The sequence below is a fragment of the Vombatus ursinus genome, unplaced genomic scaffold (assembly GCF_900497805.2).
Source record: "Vombatus ursinus unplaced genomic scaffold, bare-nosed wombat genome assembly UNPS02014785.1, whole genome shotgun sequence".
Taxonomy (NCBI): Eukaryota; Metazoa; Chordata; class Mammalia; order Diprotodontia; family Vombatidae; genus Vombatus; species Vombatus ursinus.
In genome coordinates, this window is record NW_020954563.1 from 10056809 (window position 1) to 10080039 (window position 23231).

At 47.1% G+C, this 23231-nt stretch overlaps 1 protein-coding gene across 2 annotated transcripts in view; it reads right to left on the bottom strand.

The window, feature by feature from the left end:
* Positions 1-417: 417 nt before the first annotated feature.
* Positions 418-23231, bottom strand: part of ACSS2 (acyl-CoA synthetase short chain family member 2) — a 26933-nt gene continuing 4119 nt past the window's right edge. Inside the window, exons 3-19 of one of the 2 annotated variants that reach the window (XM_027867180.1) lie at positions 10774-10865; positions 9563-9666; positions 9373-9445; positions 9002-9077; positions 8803-8917; positions 8070-8108; positions 4624-4761; positions 4361-4531; positions 4047-4180; positions 3549-3681; positions 3414-3470; positions 3127-3207; positions 2717-2825; positions 2433-2501; positions 1638-1814; positions 1421-1495; positions 418-1279 (exon numbers count right to left, since the gene is read on the bottom strand). In XM_027867180.1, coding sequence (XP_027722981.1) covers positions 1152-1279; positions 1421-1495; positions 1638-1814; positions 2433-2501; positions 2717-2825; positions 3127-3207; positions 3414-3470; positions 3549-3681; positions 4047-4180; positions 4361-4531; positions 4624-4761; positions 8070-8108; positions 8803-8917; positions 9002-9077; positions 9373-9445; positions 9563-9666; positions 10774-10865 — 1771 coding nt within the window. In that variant the 3' untranslated portion in view covers positions 418-1151. The remainder of the gene's footprint in view (positions 1280-1420; positions 1496-1637; positions 1815-2432; positions 2502-2716; positions 2826-3126; positions 3208-3413; positions 3471-3548; positions 3682-4046; positions 4181-4360; positions 4532-4623; positions 4762-8069; positions 8109-8802; positions 8918-9001; positions 9078-9372; positions 9446-9562; positions 9667-10773; positions 10866-23231) is intronic. The other variant, XM_027867181.1, reaches the window with a different exon arrangement.

The following is a 23231-nucleotide window of genomic DNA, read 5'->3' on the forward strand; positions in this document are numbered from 1 at the left end:
TGAGTGGGCCCTGCCCGCAGGCTAAGGCAGGGGTTCTTAGCCTTTCTGGTGTCAAGGAGCCCTTCTCAGTGTCTTAAATGCACAAAATACTTAGATTACAAAGGAAATCAAATATAGTGAAGCAGAGCAGCTAGGTGGCATCTTTGCCAAGAAAACCCCAAATGGGGTCACGGAGAGGCAGACACAAGTAGGATCACTGAACAACAAAAATAGTGAAACAAAGATAGAATTATTTATTCCTATCCAGATTCACAGACCCTCTAAAATTTATCTATAGATCCCTTGAGGGGGATCTGTGAACCCCAGGTTAAGAATCCCTGCTTTGGAGGGCCCTGGGCAGACTCACTCACTGGTGTGTGGTGATAGGAGTTATAGTTAAGGAACTTATAAGGTCTAAAAGAAAGAATGTCCATTCCCTCCATTTTAAAGAGATTTTATTCCTACAACCATAGGGCTTGAGGCATTTTTCAGCCCCAATGACAGTGGGATGGAGGCAGGAAAGAAACCTGAGACCACCACAAATTCTAGCAATGGCCCCTCACTTTTCCTGACCTGGACATCATGGGGTCCTGAGTTTTGTTGTTCCAGGGAGAAAACACTGATGGGGTCCAAGAAAATGGAAGAGTTGCAATCCTTCCAGGTGGTGAAACTAATAGGTTTCTGGTCAGTGACCTCTGGAATTTGTGGACATGCTTTCCTTCTCCTGATGCCTCCACCAGTAAAGGAAGCAGGATTTTGAATCACCTTTTGCAAACTGTCAATAAAGAGCAATTTCTAAAGAGGGATCTAAGGTAGGTGCTGAGGTAAGTGCTGGTGCTCCTGAGGAAGGGCCTGTGACTCAGTCCAGCTGAACATGGACCAAGCAGGGCTCCAGCTCCCTTTCCACCCCCAATTCCCCTCCATCACCTGACTCTGGCAGAGGCTCCAGCTCCTGGCAAGGCCTAGAGGAAGGGGTCCAGCCTGCCCTGTGCCCTGGCTGTCAAGGACAGAAGGCACTAGGCCCTGCCCCACATCTTCTGGCTCTGAGGGTAGAAGCTACATCTCCTATCAGTACTTGTAGGTGATGGTTGGCAAGGGGGTGACAAGTTGGACACAACTTTGGACAGTCAAGCAGGGATGCCTGGAGAAGGAGCTGTGGGTGGAACCTTGGTTCATAGGACTGTCTGGCAGCGGTGGCTGAAAAGATTGCTGATGACAGACTGGTCAGCCACACTGGATGTATCCCCCAGGTCATGGTCATTCTGTGCGATCTTCCTCAGTACCCACCTCATGATCTTCCCTGTGGTGTGTGACAGGACTGTGGTTACACCAGGCTCCTTCTCCTTGACTGCTCCCTTCCACAGCTCCCGCTGGGGGGCCCCGGCTGCCACTGGCATTGGTCAGCACCAGCCTACCCACAGGAACGAGGATGCATGCCTACCTGACCGTGTTTTGGGCAAGTTCGGTGCGTTCTGGATGTAATCCGGGGTGGCGATAGGGCTGATTTTTTCTCTAACTGTAATCAAGCAGCAAACCTTTACTGAGAATTTGTGCTAGGCACCAGTACTCAAAGAGGAGACTTTTAGAGGAAGAAGGTCCTGCTTTTGCTGGACCAAAGCCCACACTTTTTGTCCCCAGTGGGTGAGAGGGATGCTTACCCTGCTTCTTGAGCTCCTCAACGAGGGTAGGGGTGAAGCTGTGGCCCTCCCGGAGAGTGACAAAGCAGTAGAGACACTCGCCCTTTATGGGATGGGGGTGGCTGACTACAGCTGCCTCAGCAATGGCCTTGTGCTCTCCCAGTGCTGACTCGACTTCTACTGTGCTTAGCAGGTGACCTGGCAAGGATGGGCATTGTGAGAAGGCAGTCTTGCTCCAGGCCTCAGAGAAAAGCACCTCAGCTTCTCACACTGATCCTGTATTTGCCATCCACTCTACTGCACTTAACAAAGGCCACCATGATTTTCCAAGGCTGCTTAAATCTCAGAAGGCACCTGGTCCAACCTCCTTCCCAGACCTGACATCCCCAATGAGTGGTCATCCTGTCTCAGCTGGGACACCAGTGGCAGCAGGTTGCTCATTTGCTCCTAAGGCAGCCCACTCCACTTCTGAGTAGTTCCCAGTGTTAGAAGTTTTCCCTGGGCTTAGCCAAAATCTGCCTCCCTTTAACCTCTACCCTTGTACTAGTTCTGCCCAGTAAGTCTAAGCCAAGCAGGTCTAATCTCAGCGCTACAGATATCTGAAGACAGCTATCTGCCCAAAGTTTGCTCTTCTCCAAGCTAAGTATCCCCAGTTTCTTTTCTCAGTCATGATTTCTTTCCTTATCCTTGTTATTTTCTTGTGGATATTCCATCTTGTCAATATCCCTCCTAAAATGTGGTCCCAGACTTGAGGCTAGGTTTGGACGTAAGGTGTGAAAAAGGATTGATCAAATGAGACAAGTCAGCATCCCTCACCGGACACATTGAGCATGTCATCTATCCGGCCTGTGATCCAGTAATAGCCATCTTCATCCCGCCGACAACCTTAGGAAGCACGTGGAAGCACACAGGATCACACCCCTTTCTTGGAACAGAAGCCCTCCCCAGGCAGGGCCTCAGACTCAGGGAAGAAAGTGGAAGATGGTCCTGCAGCTAAGCAGCTCAAGAGAAGTATACTACCGACCCAGGGGATAGAGCCCTGCCTTTTCTGGGTGATTTGACCACAAGACGTCAGAGGCTGGGAAAATAGGAGAGCTCACCATCCCCTGTTACATAATAGCCTGGGAACTTCCGGAAATAGGTGGCCTCAAAGCGCTCATGGTTCCCATACATGGTACGCGTGATTGCAGGCCAGGGCTGCTTGAACACCTAAAGGGCAGGGAAGGAATATCTGGCATGCCTGTTCAGTGTCATACTCGCCCAACTTACCCATTATATTATAAGATGCTACCTGTGTGACCTGTCTCATGAGTCACATATAATCTATCACCCTTCCATGCTACACTGTCACATGTCATCCAAAAGAACCATGTCACCTGTCATACATCACGAATATCACCCAAGTCCCATTTCCTATGTACTACCTATGTACTATTTCCTATGTACTTCCTATGTACTATGTCTGTCCAACACACTACCCCATCACCCCAGGCCTCAGATGCAGCCTTACCAGGTAACCTTCTGCTTCTCCTTCCAGCTCCTCTCCAGACTCATTCAAGATTGCTGGCACCACGCCAAAGAATGGCAAAGTCTGGGGGTGCAGGGAGACCCAGTGTAGGCAAAGGGTAGACACTGATAAGGGGATCCTCAGTTTCCCACTGAAGCCCAAATCCCAGGGCCCACAGAGTTCATGGAGGCAACCACTCCTTAACCTCTCATTTCACCCTTAGTCATTATCTTCTGGGGGGGTGGGGGAGGGGGAGGAGGAGGTGTAGTGGGAAGGCAGGCCTTACTCACTGCAGAGCCTGGCTTCGTAGGTGTGGCACCAGGGAGAGGGGTCAACATCTGGCCACCCTGTTGGAGGTCAGAGGTCAATCCTGACATCAAGTCCCAGCCCCCCCCCCCCAACTTCCCAAGCATCTCTGTACTTACTGTCTCCGTCTGCCAGAAGGTATCCACAACAGGGCACCGCTGGGCTCCCACCACACGGTAGTACCATAGCCAGGCCTCTGGATTGATGGGTTCACCCACTGTCCCTAATAACCTCAGGGATGCCCGACTACATCTGTGAGGATAAGACCAAGGATGTGGGCACCGGGACACTAACCAGTTCCCTTGTTGCCCAATGGGAAGAGCCCTGGATTGAGAGTCAGGAGATGTGGGCCCCAGCTGGTGGCTGTGTTATGACTTGATTGTCTCCCCTTCTATAACACAAGGATGGTCTTCTGGCCTTGATGGTCTTCAAAGCCTCCAACTTTGCACCTCTGTGACGGAGCCGGGGCAGGGGCTTATTTCCCTCCCCTTTCACAGCAAAGTGACTAGCCTCAATGTCTCCATCTCTACAATGAGGGAAATTGATTCCACTGCCTCAGGGTCACTGCATGGGTGCCAAGGAGGAAGGCAAAGGTGACACGAGGGACTGGGCCTTACTTGGTGACAGGCTCATCCCCAAACTTCATGAGCAGGCGGATAATTGTGGGTGCTATGTAGACCGTAGTCACCTTGTACTTGTCCACAGTGTTCCACAAGCGGCTCACATCAGGGTACGTGGGGATCCCCTCAAACTGCACACAACCAAGATGTTACCCCATGTTCCCTCAACCATCCCCAGGGCCTACCCACTGGAACACCTTACCCCACCAGAGCCTCTGCCCCTCTCCCTGTCCAAAACCATCCAGGCCCATCTCCCCAGAATCCTTGGGACCTGACCTTTGTCCCAAGCTGGACAGCCCACCCTGTCTCACCAGGACGCTTGTAGCCCCATTAGCCAAAGGCCCATAGGTGACACAGGAGTGCCCAGTGATCCAGCCGATGTCTGCTGTGCACCAAAACACATCATCCTCACGGAAGTCAAAGACATACTTGAAAGTAGTAGCTGTGTAGAGCATATATCCCCCTACTGTGTGTACCACTCCCTATGGCAGGAGTGGGAAGCAAAGAGTTAGGGCACATCCTAGTCCATTCCTACTGACATGCCCACCCAACCCTCACCCTGCCAAGCACTGACCTTGGGCTTGCCAGTGGAGCCACTGGTGTAGAGGATGAAGAGTGGGTCCTCTGCATCACACCACTCCGGCTCACACTCCTCTCCTGCATCCCCCAGGATCTCATGCCACCACAGGTCAACCCCCTCATTCCAGGGGATCTGGAGGGACAGGAGGAGGGGGGGGAGGGCAAGAAATATGTCCAGCACCGCTTTGGAGGATGTCCTAAGGGTCTTGGCCCAAGTCACCAGGTAAGGGGATTTCTCAAGGCTTGGGCTCTCCAAATGGCCACAGCACCAGTCCCCTTCATAGTCTACCTGGGATTAGTACGCAAGTCCCATAGATGCATAGTCAGAACTTTGAATCCTTCTGTTCAGCCCTGGATGGGCCTCATTCAGCTTGTCACAAAATCCCAGAGATTGCCTGAGGGGGTCCCCAGCCACTGGGCCTATCTAGTTCTTGAGTGTCTTTCAGTTCTCATTTCTCTCCCTTTGTGCCACTACCATCCTACTTTTGACCCTTAACCAACTTTCTGGATTGCTGTCATAGTTTCCTCCTTGATGGTCTCCCCCATTTTCAGGCCCTGCCCCTACAATCCATGGCCCTCATACTACCAAATTAACCTTCCCAAAGCACAGATTTAGAGCCAAAAGACCCTTAGTGGTCACCAATAGCTCCTTCATTTTTCAGATGCAGAAACAGGCCCAGATTTCCTTTCCCCGCCCATGTACCTAGGGTGGCTCCATTTCCTTGGGAGTCAGATCCAAGCATCTCTGCTTGATACTCAATATCCTCTACACCCCAGCCCCACTTTCTTGCTCCAACCTCATCTGTGACCCTTTGACGAAACCCTCCACTCCAGCCAAATTGGTTTCTCCCCTTTCTGACTGATCCCCATTTCCTCTTACACCCACCCATCAGGGTTATTACAACTTCCCCTTTCTCCCATGACCACATCCCTGACATCCAAAACCTGTTCACCCTTCAAGTTCCCCTTCTTTGGGAAGCAATTTCTGATCATCTCAGTTACTCTGATCTCCCTCCTCGGATTTCCTACAGTGCTTGGAGACTAAATCACAGTCCCGAATTCCATCCTCTGGTATAGTTCCATGTATAAGTCATGTCTCCCCAACCAGAATGAGCTCGAGAGCTGAAACTACATTTCTTCCTTCCCCCTAGAAAGTAATGTAATGCAGTGGCCACGGGGCACATAGTAGGTGCTCCACAAAATCATGGGGACTTGAAAATGGGAAGAACCCCCAACAAAGACCATGGAATCGACAGTGTTCCCAAGAGTCAAAGCAGGCAGGGTCAGAATTTTCACTGGTAACAGTGTGGGGTATGGCACCAGCCCCACCCTTAGCTCACCTTCCCACCCCAGAACCACTTCTCTCAGGGGCAGTAGTTCATGCCAGGAGGTTCTGCCAGGCTCCCCAGGCATCAGCTCCCAAGGCTGCAGTAATATGCTCTCAACACACTCACACACATACACAATGTGGGCGGGCAAACATGTTGATGCATGAGTGTCCACACCTTAGGAGCAGGAATGCATGTGCACAAACACTAGAAGCAGCAGCCAGTCAGCACCCAAAGGCCCAGATGCCACTCAGTCTTGTTAGAGCTGTGGCAGCTTCTGTGCAAGTCTCCAGTTCCTTGTATCCTAAGGCTCAAAGCCCAAGCCCTGAGTCCACAAGGAGGATGTCATTCCTACTACCTGGAGTAGGTACCTGGAGTAGCTCCCTCTACTCCCTGTGAACAGCTTAGAAGGACTTTGTGCACACATGCCCCTTGTGGGCCTGGGCATTTGTATCTGAAGCCCCCTGTCCCAGGCTGGGATGCCTACAGAGACTTCTGTTATAGGGTCAGGCTTTGGAAATGGATGAGTCCCAGAGTCAGCCCAGAAGTCAGGCACTGATGGTGTCCCTCACAATAGCTGTCCTCTCCCATGATGTCCCCAAACATCCAAATTTCTCAGCCTTGTATGTCTTCTGTCCAGCTGTCTATCAAAAACCTCCCTATATCTGCTTATACTTTCAAACTATGTCACCTCTTGGGGAAATTAGTTTATATGCTGGGTGAGGGTGTAAGGGGCTCAAGTTTGTCCTAAAATGGCCTTGTAGGGGGCAGGAAAAGTGATACAACTCTACTGTCCAGAGCTACTGAACAGCATCCTCTCCTCACCCCCTATGGCTTCTACTTGTCTCCCCTCCCTGTATACCTCCACACACAAACACAACTTAGCCGTTCATTTAATCTGGACTGAGGTCAGGTAGTAGTCTCTGCATACCATGATATATCGAGGGCCAACCACAAGGCCAGTATCCAGGAAAGGCTAATCTGAGACTCACCTGCAGGGAAATAGGCCAAGTTCAGGATCCAGGGTTTGAAAGGACTGTGGGACATATGAAACCAAAGCAGCTAGGGTTTCTGGTTTTCTACCCCACCAACACCAACACCACTACCAAAGGAGCCTTCAGGGAGGTCCCTTAAAATAACAACCCTAATTTTATCATCATTCAAGTTCCTCCTCCAGAAAGAATTTCTCAAATGCTGAGGCTCACAAAGTCCATTCTTCTCTGACTCTGAATCTCTCTTAAATATGAACTATTGAACTATATTGGGACCTCTACCCCATCTAGGACTTGATTCCATATGCCTGTGTGCAAGCACACCCTGCCTTCCCAGCAGACTCTGCTCTGGTCCTATTTCTCCAGCAGGACTGCCTGCCTTGCACAGGTCTGGAACAACCCCAGAGTCCTGGCTCTGCCACAAACCCATGGTGAAGCTTTGGGCAGCTCACTGCCACTCTGCCTCCTCTGTAAAAGAGGTGGCCTCTAGGTTTCTTTCAAGTTCTAATTCCTGTAACTAAATTCCACCTCCTTAGCTTGCTTACAGATGAGCAAACTGAGGCTCAGAAGAATGTGAGCACCTGGAGGGTAGGGATTTCCATTTCTGTCTTTGTATCCCTAGAACCTCGATCAGGACCCTGTATATAGCAAGCACTAGATAAATGCTTGTTGAATTGAAAAGATTTGTGCAAGGGCACATAGCCAATGAGGGATCATATCAGAGTTAGAACCCAGGCCTCCTAACTCCTCCCACTGTATTGTACTGGGCTTTTTGTTTTTTTGTTTTTTGTTTTTTTTCTGTTTGTTTTGTTTTTTGTTTTGTTTTGTTTTGTTTTTTTACCAATTACTGGGCTCCCTTCCCAGAAAGATGCGCCTCATATTGTTATCCATCCCAGTCAGTCAGAATCCAACAGCATTTATTAACTGCCTACTATGTTCCAAGTACTGTGCTAAGCCCTAGAAGCAGATGCACAGTATAGTGGCTGATGACCAGACTAAGGTCAGCAGGGTCTCAGGGACCATGAAGCAAGCTCAAGTCCACACTAACAGGGCAAGCAGGTGCAAAGCAGATGGACACACAGATAAGGGCACAGTGAAGCAGTGCCTGGGACAGTGGATACCTGGGGCCTTTTGGACATGGGTTTCTCTTTCATTTTGTCCTGTTAAAAGCCCATGGAGAGGCTGGTGAGTAGGGGAGGGAAGTAACAAAGGTATGGAATTAAGATCCCCAACCCAAGCCACCACCCAGGGGTTCATCAACTACTCCTCTGACAGCCCCCCAAGATCTTTGATTCCCCACCTCAGGAACCCTGTGACCTCAGAGCTACCCCAAACTTAGCTCTTAGGTCTATAGGCCCAAACCTGATCTCTATCATTTTCCAGCCAAAAGTAGGTGAACAAAGAACCACTGAGTTTCCAAGACTCTTTCCTGGAGGCCCTTCTAATAAAGGGGGTGGGGCATCCCCCAACCTCCACACCTGGGCTCACCACAAGGGCCAACTACAAAGCATCCCTTGCCAAGAGGGTCAGTCCCAAATCTCATAGGTCACCACTGCCCAGATGAAGCCAATGGCTCACAAAGAATGGATACAGTCCCCCAAGAGATTTCATGCCAACTAGAACCCCAAGGGAGCTGGATGCTCCCAAATGGTAGTTCAATGCTGCTGCCTCCGCCCATCCCCAATCAATATGTGTATACTACAGCCTCCCAAGTCAGGCTATCTCCTTGCTGTGGACGTTGGCCATTCTCCCGCACTACATTCATCTCCTTGCCTGAGTTGCTCCAGGAGTAATTATGATAATCCTGTGATAGTTGGAGGTATCGATGAGGACAGGTGGGGAGGACAGGCCTACCTGCAAGTCCTGGCACGCCCTCTTCAAGGGTGGGGAACGGCTGGGAGAATCACCCATGCCCAGCTCTGCTCGGCCAAGGTGCTTGACTACAATGCAGCTCTTCACAGGGAAGCCCCTAGAGAACGAAGAAGACCCAGTGAGGTAGGATAGTGGGGACAACCTAAGGAGAACCGAGGGGAACCCAAAGCAGAAGGCTTACTTCTCCTGACACTTGTGCAGGGCCTCATCCACAAGCTCCTTCAAGTTCACTAGCTTCTCTCCTCTGCAGAAGGCATCTGTGGGAAGAGTGGGCATTATGCTCCCAGCTCCCTCCCTAATTGCCAGAGGCACGGGAAGGCCTCAGCCAATGGGGCCAGTGCCAGAGCAAGGACTGGTGAGGGGGGAAGCACTTGGAAGGGGGCCCTCCTGAACAGCTACTGGTCTTCCCATCAGAATGTCCATATAGGGGTTTCACTTACCCCCTTCCAAGATTCAGTGCAGCCCTCCTCCTCCTCCCCCTCCCCCTCCTCCCCCTCTCCTACCCCAGCCTGGGAAGAGCCAGCCTAGCCTAGCTAGGGAGGAGCCAGTCACCTGCTGTAATAACGAGGCTACAGCTTGAGTCCAGGATCCGCTCACATAGGGAATCAGCTGAGAAGCCTGCAAACTGAGGGAGTAAGGGGAAACTGAGGGTGGGGTCTTGGGGTAAGGAAATGAGCTCTATTGGGGTCCCAGAGCTTCTGTCATCCCCCACCCAACACTTTCTGTCCCCTAAGACCCCTACCACGATAGAATGCAATGCACCAAGACGAGCACAGGCAAGCATGGCCACCACCAGCTCCAGAATCATGGGCATGTAGATGGATACACGGTCACCCTTCCGAATGCCTGCAATCAGGAGACATGGCCTATGAGCTTACGGATCTTCCCACTCTCCAGCTAGCTGTCCCCTCTGGCTTACTCTCTCCCAGTCTTATGCTCCTCTCAAGTCTTGTGGGCCCATGAGTGTGTCACCGTGAGTACCGTCTGGGGCCTTTCACTTGGTAATACCATCAGCTCTCATGGATTCAATTATCATCTCTATACTGATGATAGAAGGATCTCACATCTACTTATCTAGCCTTAACCTCTCTGCTGACCTCCAGTCTTGAATCTCCCCAACTGCCCATTGAACATCTTTAGCTGGATGCTCTGAAGACACCTTAAATTCAACATATCCAAACTAAACTCATTATTTTTCCCCCAAACCCTCCCTATTACCGTGAACCTCCCAGCGTCCCAGGTTCAAAAGCTAAGTGTCATTCTCAGCTCCTCACTCTTCTTCACCCCCTATATCCAATCTGTTGCCAAGTCCTCTTCTCTGACACTGCCACCACTCAGGTTGAGGCCCGTATCACCTCACGCCTGGACCACAGCAATAGCCTACTAGTTGTTCTCCCTGCCTCAAGTCTTTCCCCACTCCAGTCCATCCTCCACTCAGCTTCCAAATTTAATCTTCCTAAAGTGCAGATATAATCATGTCACCCCACCTGTCTCCTCCCATTCAATAAACTCCTAATATAAAATCTTTTGATTTCTAAAGCCCTTCATAAATGTGGCACCTTCTTAAATTTTCTAGTCTTCTTACACCCCACATCTTTAACCCTAACATTTAACCTTAGCATTTTCACTGACTGTCCTCCATGCCTGGAATTTTCTCTCTCCTCATCTCCATCTCCTGGCTTCTTTCTTCAAGATGCTTTTCCCAATGCTCTTTAATCTTAAAACCTTCTCTCTGAGATCACTTTCATTTTTTCCTCTCTATACCTTGTTTGTACACAGTTGTTTGCATGCTCCCTCCCCCATCAGATCATGAACTACTTGCAAGGGGGAACTGCTTTCTTTTTCTGTTTGCCTTTCCTTGCATCCCCAATGCTTAGCATAATGCCTGGAACACCACAGGCACCAACAAATGCTTTCTGATTTGCCTTGCCTTATGCAGTCATCAGTACTTACCCTGCTTCCGGAGGGCATTGGCACACCGACACACCTGGGTCAGGAGCTCTCGGTAAGTGATCTGGGTGGCTTCCCCAGGCTCATTGCCTTCCCTGAGAGACACCAGAGGAACTTGTGTCAACAGACATACTTTGGAAATCCCCAAGGAAAACCACAAAAGTAAACCCTTGTATTCAACCTGCTGGCAGGCAAGTTGACCTCCAAGATCTCCTCTGTCAGGGCTATTTCTCACACTCCTGTGCTCCAGATGGTTATATTTGTTGTGTGACTTTGGGAAAGACATTATCCCTCTCTGAGCCTCAGTAAGACAGGGTGATTATCCCTCCCTCTTCTTTCCTCCCTGCCAAGGCTGTTCAGAAAAGGGACTGGGTCAGTGGGAAAGCCAGGACGAAAACTCCTCAGGGCCTCCAAACTTAGGACTTTTTCACATGGAGACAGGTACAACAAGTACCTGAGGTGATGGAGTAGAAAGGGGGAGAAGCAAGGCCCAGGAATGTGCTCTCTTCCATCTGATGAGGATGGGACTGTCCTAACCTTGTCAAGGGCTTCAAAAGCTAAAGGACTGCTGGGCTGAGCAAGTCATCACACTTCTCACTTCAATCTAAACCTGGAACACTGAGGAGGCTTTTTAGGAATCAGGAAACAACCTGAATTCCCAGGCCAAATATGGGGAACTTAGATCAATGAACCAGTGCCTAAAGCGTTCAGGGTAGGAAGGTCATATCCTGACCAAATACGTGGTAGCAGAGAGCCTTGGGAAAGCCTCTGTAAGGCATCAATTAGGGTACTTTTAAAAAAGCACTACTTCTCATTCCACACACCCATGCTCACCTGAATGCACATGAACATGTGTGCATGCTCCCTCCACATGAACCAGCATGTATATGAGGACATATTAAAAAATTCCTTTTTTTGGCTTCTTTAGAAATATTAAGAAATAATATTTTCTTCTATGGATATGGATTAAGAATACTACCAAACCTTTTAATAGAGAACTCATCTGGTTCACATCATTGCCTTCCCCACCACTAACATGATTTGGTTATTGACCTATCTAAGGGCAGTCTGCTCTTTACCTGTCCACAGAAGTGACTGAGGGCTAGCACTCACCCTCCTCCATTGAGAAAGGAGTAAGATAGAAGGAAGGAGGTCCTTTTGTTTAACTCCAGGAGTGAGGGAAATGGTCCTGGAGACATGAGATGGTGACTTGATCACTCAATTATGAAATGTTAATCCAAAGGAAATTTTAAAACATCTTTTATTGGTTCAAGATTCTTAGAAATGTTAACTGAAATCTTGAGGCAGAGAGTCATGTCAGAGGACATGGGGAACTATGTCAGTTTGGACATCTCTCTAAGTTAGGAATGACTTGGATATAGATTAATGATAAATAATTTTGACAAGCTGGTACCTAAACACACAGTATGTTATTAGTATTAATATATTTTACTTCAACACCAGCCTGCACGAAACAGTCATACCTTATGCATAAATCTACCCAAATGTGCACAGATGAACAGGCATACACAAACATACTTGCATGTATGAAATATATGTACAGCCATTTCCTTTCATGCTCATAAGGGATGCCAATCCATCCTTATCCTGAATTACTGATATGGTTATCCCATTTCTCCTAGTGTTAACTTTCTCTAAGAAAATCCAGCTCTAAGCCAGCCATAAATACTATTACTCTACCAAGGGTCAAAACATATGTCCCAAAGCCCAGCCTAAGGGGTAGACAGATTTCCAACCCTGCCTAGGAAAGAAAGGAAACATGCATTTAAAGCGCTTACTATGTGTCAGGCACTGTGCTAAGTTCTTTGACAAATATTAGCTCAGTTGATCTTCACAACAACCCGGGGAGGTAAGTGCTTTTATTGTTTCCGTTGTACAGATGAGGACCCTGTAGCAGACAGAGGGTAATTGATTTGCTCAGGGTTACACAACTACTAAATAAATGTCTGAAGCTGGATTTTAACTCAGGTCTTTCTGAACCCGGGCCCAATGCTGTTTACTTAAGATACCTAGCTGCCCAGGTGGCAGCTTTAACCTAGAATCCAAGCAAAACAGGCTCACAAGAAGAAGGCTCAATCCCCACCAGCAGGGCTTAACTGGCCCTTGGACAGAAGATTCCCCAAGTGTTAATCAAACTTCAAATCTTACCTCTTACATGAAGCCTTCCACAATTACTTTAGCCCACAATGATCACTGACCTTTCTGAGTTTCTATAGCAATTGTGAGCCTAAACCATACATCTAATTCTATCCTGTCTGATCTTTTTTTTTCTGACTGTACCATGTATGAGTCCTGTTTCTCTAACCAGGCACTACATAGGAACAGGTTTCATCCTTTTGTCTCCCCTCTTGCAGCACAGTAAACCTCAGAGTTTGCAGTGTAAACGAACTACTCAGGGAAAATTCCTAACACCCATTAGATAATTGTTTCTTTTCTTTTCTTTTCTTTTTATGTGAGGCATTTGGGGTTAAGTGACTTGCCCAGAGTCACACAGCTAGTGAGTGTTATGTGTCTGAGGCAGCATTTGAACTTGGGTCCTCCTCACTCCAGGGCCAGTGCTCTATCCACTGTGCCACCTAGCTGCCCCCTAATTGTTTCTTTTTAAAGGATGGCAATAACCTTGACGCCTCCTACCCTCAGAATCTGGATTAGGGTTTGGCTCAGGAGGAAAAGGGAACAACAGTCAGTGGGCAAGGTGTGGCTGGGCAAGTTCTGAGCTTCTTACCCTACCTCACATCTCATCTAAATGGACTCTTTCAAATGAGGAAGTGAAAGCCCTGACCCTCATAACCAGTAAAGAAAAGGCCAGGTGACCCACACATAGAATAATCCTTTTATTACCAGTAGAAATGGTCTGCCTTACTATTATAGATTTAATCATTTGCCACATTATGCTATGAGATTGTGGAAAGTTACATGGAGTGGAGCAGAGAAAGGCACCTGAGTCATGAGTTATCACAAACAGACCTGAGGAAGTAGGTGGAGCCAAGAAGCTGGTCCTGGAGATGTCTATCATTCCAGCTCTGTGAATGGGCAGCTGAAAACAGGAACTTGGATGAGGAGGCATAGTGAGGAAATAAAAAGTACTGGGTTCATAACAGAGATTTGCAGTTTTGTATATAATCCTAATTTTCAGTTCTTCTTGGGGTATGGAAATGTTTGTGTTAATTGGTATTTGTCAAGTACAAAATAACAAAAATTAAACAATTTTTTAAAAAGAGTCCTGGGCTAGGAGCCAGGCGATCTGGCTCTGCCATTTTCTGGCTGTGACCTTGGTTTCCTCCCCTTCAAATAAAGGGGTTGCACAGTGTAGTGGAAAGAGCACTGGATGTCCGTTCAAATCCTCGCTCTGCTGATTTCTAGCTCCTTGATCTTGCACAAGATGAACTCTAAGGTCACTACCTGCTCTAATGTTATATGACTATCTCAAGAGAGGTACTGTACCTCTACTGAACCTATTGCATCACAGAGAAGATGAGAAGGAAGGGTCCCTGCCCTGTCTATAGAGCTCAGTCTTGGCCAGCTGGTGTCACACTGTCCTTTTCCTGCTTTGCCCTGGTGTCTTATTCCTGCCCCAACACCACCCCACCCCTCCTCAGGCTATTTCAGTCCTGGACCCAGAGCTCTCCTGCCTACCCCTCAGGCCTCCGCCAGGCTTCCCCAGGCCTTCTGCCAAGAGAGCTCAGGTACCTGTCTGCCCTGGCCCTCAGAGAGACAGCATGGCATAACGAAAAGAACACCATAGCTTGTTTGTACATAGTCGCTTGCAAGTTGACCTACTCCTCCACCCCACCTCAGCCACACACAAAGATGATCATACCCTTGATCTTGCTTGCCATCACTGCCACGTGCACAACCTCCACATTCAAGAATTCTTAAATCTCCTTATCTGACCATAATCTATTGGCTTTCCATCTCTCTCTCTGTCTTCTCATACCAAATCCTGCTCTTCTTCCACACCCTGACCTCCAATCCTTTGACCTCTCAATTTTCCCCCAGGCTATCAACCCTTCACTAGCCATTCTCTTCTCTTTTCTCCATCTTGAACCTCTGGTTGCCCACCTCAACTCTACACTGTCCTCTTCTCTTGAGTCCTTGGACCCCTTAACATACTGCCAACTGCACCCTGCCAACCCTCAGCCTTGGATAACTCCCACCATCTGCTGCCTTCACTCCTACACAAGTACTCCTAAATGAAGGTGGAGAAAATCAAGAAATTGTTCTGACTGGGTCCACTATAAATATATGGTATACCACCTCAACTGGGCTCTCACTGCTGCTAGGCAATCCTACTATACCTCCTTCACCAACTCACTATCCCACTCTCCAGTGGCTCTTCCAAACCTTTTCATCCCTCTTCAAATCTCCCATGGCTCCTCCTCCTTTCACTCTCTCAGCTGAGAACCTTGCCTCATATTTTACAGAAAAAACTGAGGCCACCCACCAAATGCTCCCTTTTCTCTTCCTCATCTCACATCACTCAGATACCTTCTGCCACTATGTCCTCCTTCACCCCTTTCTCAAAGAGGTGGTCCCACTTCGTGTCAAGACAAACCCTTTTACCTGTACAAGCGATCCCATTCCATCCTATCTCCTCCAACAGATTGTTCCCTCCGTCATCCTCACTGTCATTTATCTTCAATCTCTCCCTGTCTACTAGTTTCTTCCCTGCTGCCTATAAACATGCCCATATCACCTTCAGTCTCAAAAAAAACAAAAAAAACAAAACTGTCCCCTGATCCTTCCATCTTGCTGTTATCCTATATCTCTCCTGCCCTTTCCTCTCCTCTCACTCTCTTCTTAACCTCTAAAAATTACACCAAAACTGCTCTCTCCAAAGTTACTCATGGTCTCTTGGTTGCCAAATTCAAAAGTCTTCTTCTCTCGGTCCTCATTCTCATTGATCTCTCTGCAGCCTCTGACACTGTCGATCACTCTCTCTCCTTGATACTCTCTTCTCTCTAGGTTTTCTGGACCCTACTCACGTCTGGTTCTCCTCCTACCTCTCTGACTGTTCCTTCTCAGTCTCTTACTGGATCTTCATCCAGATCATTCCCTCTTGCCATAGGCGACCCTCAGGACTCTGTCCTAGGCCCTCTTCTCTTCTCCCTCTATACTTCTTCACTTGGTGATCTCATCAGCCCCCATGGATTTAATTACCCTCTCTATGCTGATGATTCTCAAAACTGCCTACTCTGTCCTAACCTCTCTGCCGATGTCCAATCTCATATATCCAACTACCTTTTAAACATCTCAAAATGGATGTCCAATAGAAATTTTAAACTCAATATGTCCAAAACTGAACTCATTATCTTTTCCCTTAAATCCTTCCTCTTTTAACTTTCTTATTATTGTGAAGGCAACACCATCCTCCTGGTCTCTTAGCCTCACAACCTAACTGTTGATTAAGTTCAGGGGTGGAGCCAAGACGGTGGAGTGAAAGCAGTGATTTGCATGAGCTCTTCCCCAAAGCCCTCCAAATACCTGTAAAAAATGGCTCTAAACAAATTCTAGAGCAGCAGAACCCACAAAAAGACAGAGTGAAACAAATTTCCAGCCCAATACAACCTGGATGGTTGATTGAAATGGTCTATTGCACTGGGCTGGGAGAGGAACGCAGTTCAGCGTAGGCACGCAGGCAAAGACTGGGTCTCAGCGAACCTGACGCAGACCTCAGAGGACTGAATCACCGGCAGAGCTATGGTGGTTTCCAGATTTCACAAACTAAGTGTCATCCTTGACTCCACATTATCTCTCACTCCCCACATGCAACCTGTTGATTTCACCTTTGCAACATCTTTAAGATATGCCCCCTTCTCTCCTCTGATATTGCCAGCACTCTAGTATAGACCCTCATCATCTCACACCTAGATTACTGCAATAGCTTGCTGGTGGGTCTGCCTACCTCAAGTCTCTCCTCTCCAGTCCATTCTCCTTTCAGTTGTCAATGTGATTTTCCTAAAATTCAGGTCCAATTATGTCACACTCATACTCAATAAACTCCATTGGCTCCCTATAATTTCCAGAATCAAATACCAAAGCCTCTGTTTGGCATTCAAAGCTCTTCATGACCTTCCCCCCTCCCCTCTCCTTCCTTACCCCCACCAAGTACTCTTCAAGCCATTGACACTGGCCTCCTTGCTGTTACATGCACAAGATATTCCATCTCTTGGCACTGGGCATTCACTCTGTGGCCATCCTCCATTCCTGGAATGCTCTCCCTCCTCATCTCCACCTCCTGGTTTTTCTCGCTTCCTTCAAGTCCCAACCAAAATCCTACCTTCTACTAGAAGCCTATCCCAATCTCTCTTAATTCTGTTATTTTCAATTTATCCTGTAAATAGCTGGTTTGTACATATTTGTTTGCTTGTTGTCTCCTCTGTTAGATTGTGAGCTCCTTGAGGGCAAGGGCTGTCTTCTGCCTTTCTTTGTATCCCAAGAGCTTAGCACAATGCTTGGCACATAGTAAGCACTTAATAAATGTTTGACTGACCGACATTTGGAATTGAGATCTGAGGTCTAGTCCTGGCCTGTTACTAATTCTATGTGACAAATAATGTACCTCCTTAGAGTCTAAGTTTCCTCATTTGTAAAATGGACACAGGGGTAATATAAGACCCAAATGAAATAATGGAGGGCACTTCAAATCCTACAAGAATGTTCTACAAGGAATGGTTAATGATTGATAGACAACAGTCTGGATGTTCTCCAAATAGCCTACAAGCAACAGTTCATGGGCCTGAGGATTTTAGCATAAAAAAAGATTTAGAAGGAATATGCCCACTGTGTTCAACTATTTATCATAATAAAGAATGACTGGGCTTATTCTGTGTGGCTTCATAGGGAGGAATATGTCAGTTGGAGTTATAGTAAGGCAGACATCAGCTTAATATAAGGAAGAACTTCCCCATAATCAGGACACTGCAATAATGAGGTACTTCCTGGGGTTATGAAGTTTTTATTACTAGTGGAATTAAAACAGAATCTGGATAACTCCTTAGGGATGTTACTATAAATGGGATTTAGGAAAGCTGCAGAACCAAGAGAACAATTTACACAACAACTAACAATGTACATGAAAAGATCACCACAAGGAAGCTGAACTCTGTGTAACAGGGGAAAAAAAAAAACCTAACAGGTCAGAGAAGAGAGAATAGACCTATTTTCTCTCTCACAGAAGGTAGGGGTCTCCTAGGCCAAAGTATTGTGTACTTTGTCAGCCATGGTCAAACACCAGCTATTTAAGGCTGGAAGAAAGGGGAAGAGAACAAAGAGGCAGGAAAGTAAAGGGAAGACAATTACGGACAGGGAACAGAATTCCTTGGGAGCTTGACAAGAGGCCTAGATGGCTAGAGAAGGGATCGTAAAGGATGGGAAAGAGATTCAGATCTAGTCAAGAAGCCAGTAAGAAAGAACGTGTAAGGCCATTTGGATGCTTAATCTACTCTGTGCTATAGATGTAAACCTGACTTACTATAGAGCCAGGGGATGTTGCAACTGAAAGGATTTTAAAGATAGATGATCCTATCTATCTATCCAACACCTTCCTTTCACAGATGGGTGCTCTGAGGCCCAGAATGGGGAAATGACTTCCCAAAGGCCACACATGTTAGATGTATACTATAATGGAAAGAGAACTGAATTCAAAGGGCCTAGGCTCTGCTACTTGCCATTTATAAGACTTTGGTTTATCCCCTCTAGGCCTCAGTTTACTCTTCCACAAAATGTGGAAGTGACACTAGATGACTTCTGAGGTCTTTCCAGTTCCAAATCTATGATCCTAGGATCATAAATCTTGATGGCAGAACTGGAACAAGACACACAGCTACTTAATGGTAGAAACTAGCTAACTCATGTGTGACCCTAAACAAGTCATTTAGCCTGAGACTCTATTTCCTCATTTGTAAAATGTAGGGGTTAGATGAGATGATCTCTAAGGGTTCTCCTAGTAGCATTATGTGAAAAGGACACTGAAAACAGCAACCCGAGGTTCTGAAAAGGATCCTATTTCTTCCTTCACAGACACTGGCAATGCTCAGGTGAGAGCTGGAACAAGGGAACAGGTAAGCACCAGCACCTGGGGAAGAACCCCACCCCCTTCATCTGCTGTGATGCAAGGAAAAACACAATTCCCTCCCCCCTCCTCCACCCAACCAAATATCCCCTTCCCAAGTTAAACTCGGGCCTGGAGGTCAAAATTCTGCTTTAATCATAGAGCAGAAAAAACCCTGGATGGGGAGTTAGGCTAAGGAGTTTCCTTCCGAGCTCTGCTGTGAAGTTGTTGTGTGACCTCTAGCAGGTCACTTCTCTTTCCAGGGCCACTATTTCTTCCTCTGAAAAATTAAGGTAGGCTCCAGCCTACCTTTCAAAGCTTTTTTCACATTATATACCTCCTTGTGCCTTCTATGTTCTAGCCAACCTAGCCTAGCTCCTGCCTCTAACTTCATACAGGGCATCCCCCAAGCATGGGATGTTCTCCTGAAGGATCAGCTCAAGTGTCCCCTCTTATGCATGGCCTCCCTAATTATTAGTGCTCTACTCCCCTAAAAAACTACATTGTAAATAATTTGTGTTTACTTATCTGTGTATATAATGTGGCCACCAAACAAAAGATAAACTCAAGGGCAGAGACCACTTCACTTTTGCCTTTGAATTCCCTACCACCTAGCACAATGCTTTGCACACAGTAAGTGCTTAATAAATGCATGTTGAGCGAATAAAAAAAAACTGAAGGATTGTCAAATAGAAGAGGAGAGCCATATTATTCTGCAGAGCACAGAATTAGGTGCTAATTCTGAGGCTAAGTTACAGAGAGGTAGATCTCAGTTTTACATAAAGAAAGATTTTCCAATAATTAAAGCCTTCCACCAATAAGATAGGCTGCCTTATAAGGTAGTGTCTTCTCCATCCCTGGAGATCTTTAAGCAGAGAGGCAGAATGGGTGGGTGGTTGGATGGCTGAATCTGGAGTCAGGATGACAATGACTCCAATCTTGCCTCCAATACTGAATAGGTAAGTGATGCCAATCACTTAGTTTCTCTCAGGCTGTAAAATGAGGTTAATCCCTGTAGTACCTAGCTCCAAGACTGCTGTGAGGAAAGCATTCCACAGACATTTAAGCACTACATAAAAGTCATTTATTATTACTATGTTGTAAAGAAGACTCATGTATTGGGTAGGGCTTGAATTAGAGAACCTCTCAGATCTGTTCCCAGCACTAACATCCGATGATAGGTGCCTTTAGAAGTACTAGGGCAGTTCTACATCTTCCTGCAATGGGCACATGTGCCCAATCTCTCCCAAAGCACAAGTAGGAAAAGGATAGGGCATCTCCAGCTCCACAGCTAGTATTTTGTGAGCCACTTCAATGGGCAGTTAGGGGGCAGGGGAAATCTAACCTCAGTGAGGAGAATGGGACATTCCCCCATGGCATCCATCCAAATATATTTTCCAAATGCCTGTTCAGTTACACCATAGAAGCATACAGGTAGGGGCTACCCCCAGAACTGGGGAACCAAATCAGAAAATACCACCTGATGAAATAAGCCCTAAGAAAAATACAGAATGGATAAGAAGTCAGTAAGGAGATGGTTTGTAAATGGGTTCTGGTTGAGATAAGTGTCTCTTCACATCAGTTGAAAAAGCTGTCACCTAATTAATTATAATTTGTACTTCATAAGCTAAGGTTGTTACAGCAGAAGAAATTGGTCTACATGGTACCTGGAGAACCCAAGAGGAAGAAAGTATCTACACTGCCCTGGGGAAAAGTTACTCTGGTTCTAGGTGACACCCACCTTCTTTAATCAGAAATATCCTTAAGACTAGAGAAAGAAAATTTACTAACCTGTTCCAGCTTGAGAGAAACATCCCTTTTAGCACTCAGTTTCCTTCTGCTCTGATGCTACACTTACCAAGAAAACTTTCTGACAAATTGGGTTTCCTGAGTAGACAGACCTACCCACTAAAGTGAGGGCACCCTATAGACAGGTAAGAATATTTCTGGAGCCAGGAATATTCCTAGTGTAAATTAATACACTGGCATCTGGTTAATCAGTCTCTGGTTTGTGTGATTAATGGGAGGCAGGTTCCTGTAGCCTGATCACCTTTAAGAAGAAGGATAAGAGCAAATTACGGAGCCTCTTGAGCTAAGGCTCAGAACCTGGGGCCTGAAGTGACCCCCAGGGTACTATCACCTCGTGAAGCTTACTGTCTCTCTTTATCTACATTATCTGTTAACTGCAGTACCTACTTGAGTCCAGGGAGACAGGAAAAGGAGATGTGACTCTTCTCACACAGCTCCCCAAAGGCTGCAAAAGAACTGAAAACCCCTTCCTTCCTCCTACTGAGACAGAGTCATAAAACCATTGGATGTCAGAGCTAGAAAGGATTTTGCCCAACTCCCTCATTGTACAGCAGAAGAAAATGAGGCCTAAAGAGGCAAAGTGTCTTGCCAGAGTTCACTCTAATCATTCTCAAATGTTTATGGAATTGATGACACCCAGAAGAGGAAGCCACTCAGCACGGCTGCAAGACACGGATGTAACTACCCACAGCCTACCCACCCCACTTAGCCTTGCCTTCTCAGGGGTAGATTCTAAAAATATCAAGGGTCCACCATGGAGGGAGAAAGTCACCACCTACAAAAGGCAATTGGGATGAACAGTGGTGACAAGAGTAAATCCATTAGATACAGAACCAGGAAAAAGAAGAATGATGCTGGGACAGAGAGGAAAACCCCTTCCCTTTCTCTCAAATCTGGAACCCCATCCTTTAGCAGCAAGAGTAGAGAAATAACAAAGCCAGGACACTTGAGGAGATGGGGACACAGGAAAAGGATGCACTTTCTGAGGCAAGGTCCTGTGGTATTAGGGTTAGTGATTCTTTGCTTAGAGGTGCCATGGACACTGGGCCAAGACAAAGTCTCTGTCTCTCTCTCTCTCTGTCCCTGTCTCTCTCTCTTTGTCCCTCTAGACACACATAGCCCTAGAACATAGACACAAGGCACACATCCATACTCTCCCCAATCCAAACACCCACAGGGACTTACATCGACTCAGATATACCCCAGATATGCAGAACCCCCCCCCCAGAACCTGACTTTCCTATCATGACCAACATTTGCTTCTTTCTTCTCTATGGGTTTTTCACCATCACCCCACCCTACCTAGAATCCTAAATCTTACATTCTGAGACCCAAAGCTCAGGGCCAACTGGAAGAGCTCAGCCCTCTGGTGCTTAAGGTCAGAGCAAGCAAGAAGCAGAACCTTCAAGGTTACCCACAAGGTCATCAGTTCCTCAGTATCTCTAGTTTCAAAGGGAAGGTTTGAAATAGGTCCAGGAGCTGGCAAAAGGGAGAAATGTGATTTCAGCTGACCTTGTTCAACCAGGAAAGGACAGAGACCTTTCAATAGGATCTTAGCCACAGCCAATATCCCAGCTGCAATACCAGATTCCCTGACTAATGGCAATGGCTGCAGGGGACTCTGGACAGTGGCAGGCCACTGAGAGCAAGGGCAGGAAGGTGGCCCACAAGAAATGGCAAGCAGGAGTTTAGACTAGGGGTTTCCCCTAGACATCCTAAGGCCATGCAGTCAGAGGCAGTCATGCAAAAATCACTAAAGGATCAGTGATGGCCCCTTATCCACAGTCCCTCTCAAAACCCAGCCCTATTCCTCTAATATTGATCCATCCTCAGACGCTCCTATCCTGACCTCCATCCCCGTCTCCAAATGCCCCCATTGCCTCCTCCCCTTCCTACTTCCTTTCAACAAACACACAAACACCCTGTCCTACTTCTGAAGCCCAGTAGCTGTGAAGAGTTACTGGCTAGGGTTATTGACTAGATTTGGGGGGGGATATATGAGGCTCTGGGATCAAAGAAGCTAATACCTTTTCAAAACTATAAGCTCTAGATACAGATTTGTCAAGGCCCTAATAAAGCTCATTTTGTAAAAATCTCTCAAATCCGTCCCCATTTCTTCATCCTTACTTCTCCCACCCGAGACTAGGCCCTCATTACTCATTTCATGGAGTAGTGCAAGACTCTAACTGTTCTCTTTGCCTTCTCCAATCCCTCCTGTACAGGCTGCCAGGTTAATTTTCTTAATGAACAAGTCTGACTGTGTCATTCCTTTGCTCCCAAATCCTTCAGCTGCTCATGGATAATTTCCAGATTTCTTAGGTTAGCATTCAAGGTTTCCACCATCTAGCTAACATACCCTTCAGCCTAACCCCCAACTGCTCTCCTTCATGTACTCTCTAGTCAGGCCAGTGCCCTAACCCCCCACATATCCCATAGTTATGATGGCCTCTGAATCTTAGCTCACACAAATCCTCTCGTCTGGAAGACACCTTCTGTCTCACCATCCAAATTCTACATATTCTTCAAGGCCCAGCTCAAATCCTTTTTGTCCTATGAAGACTTCCCTGATCACTTCATT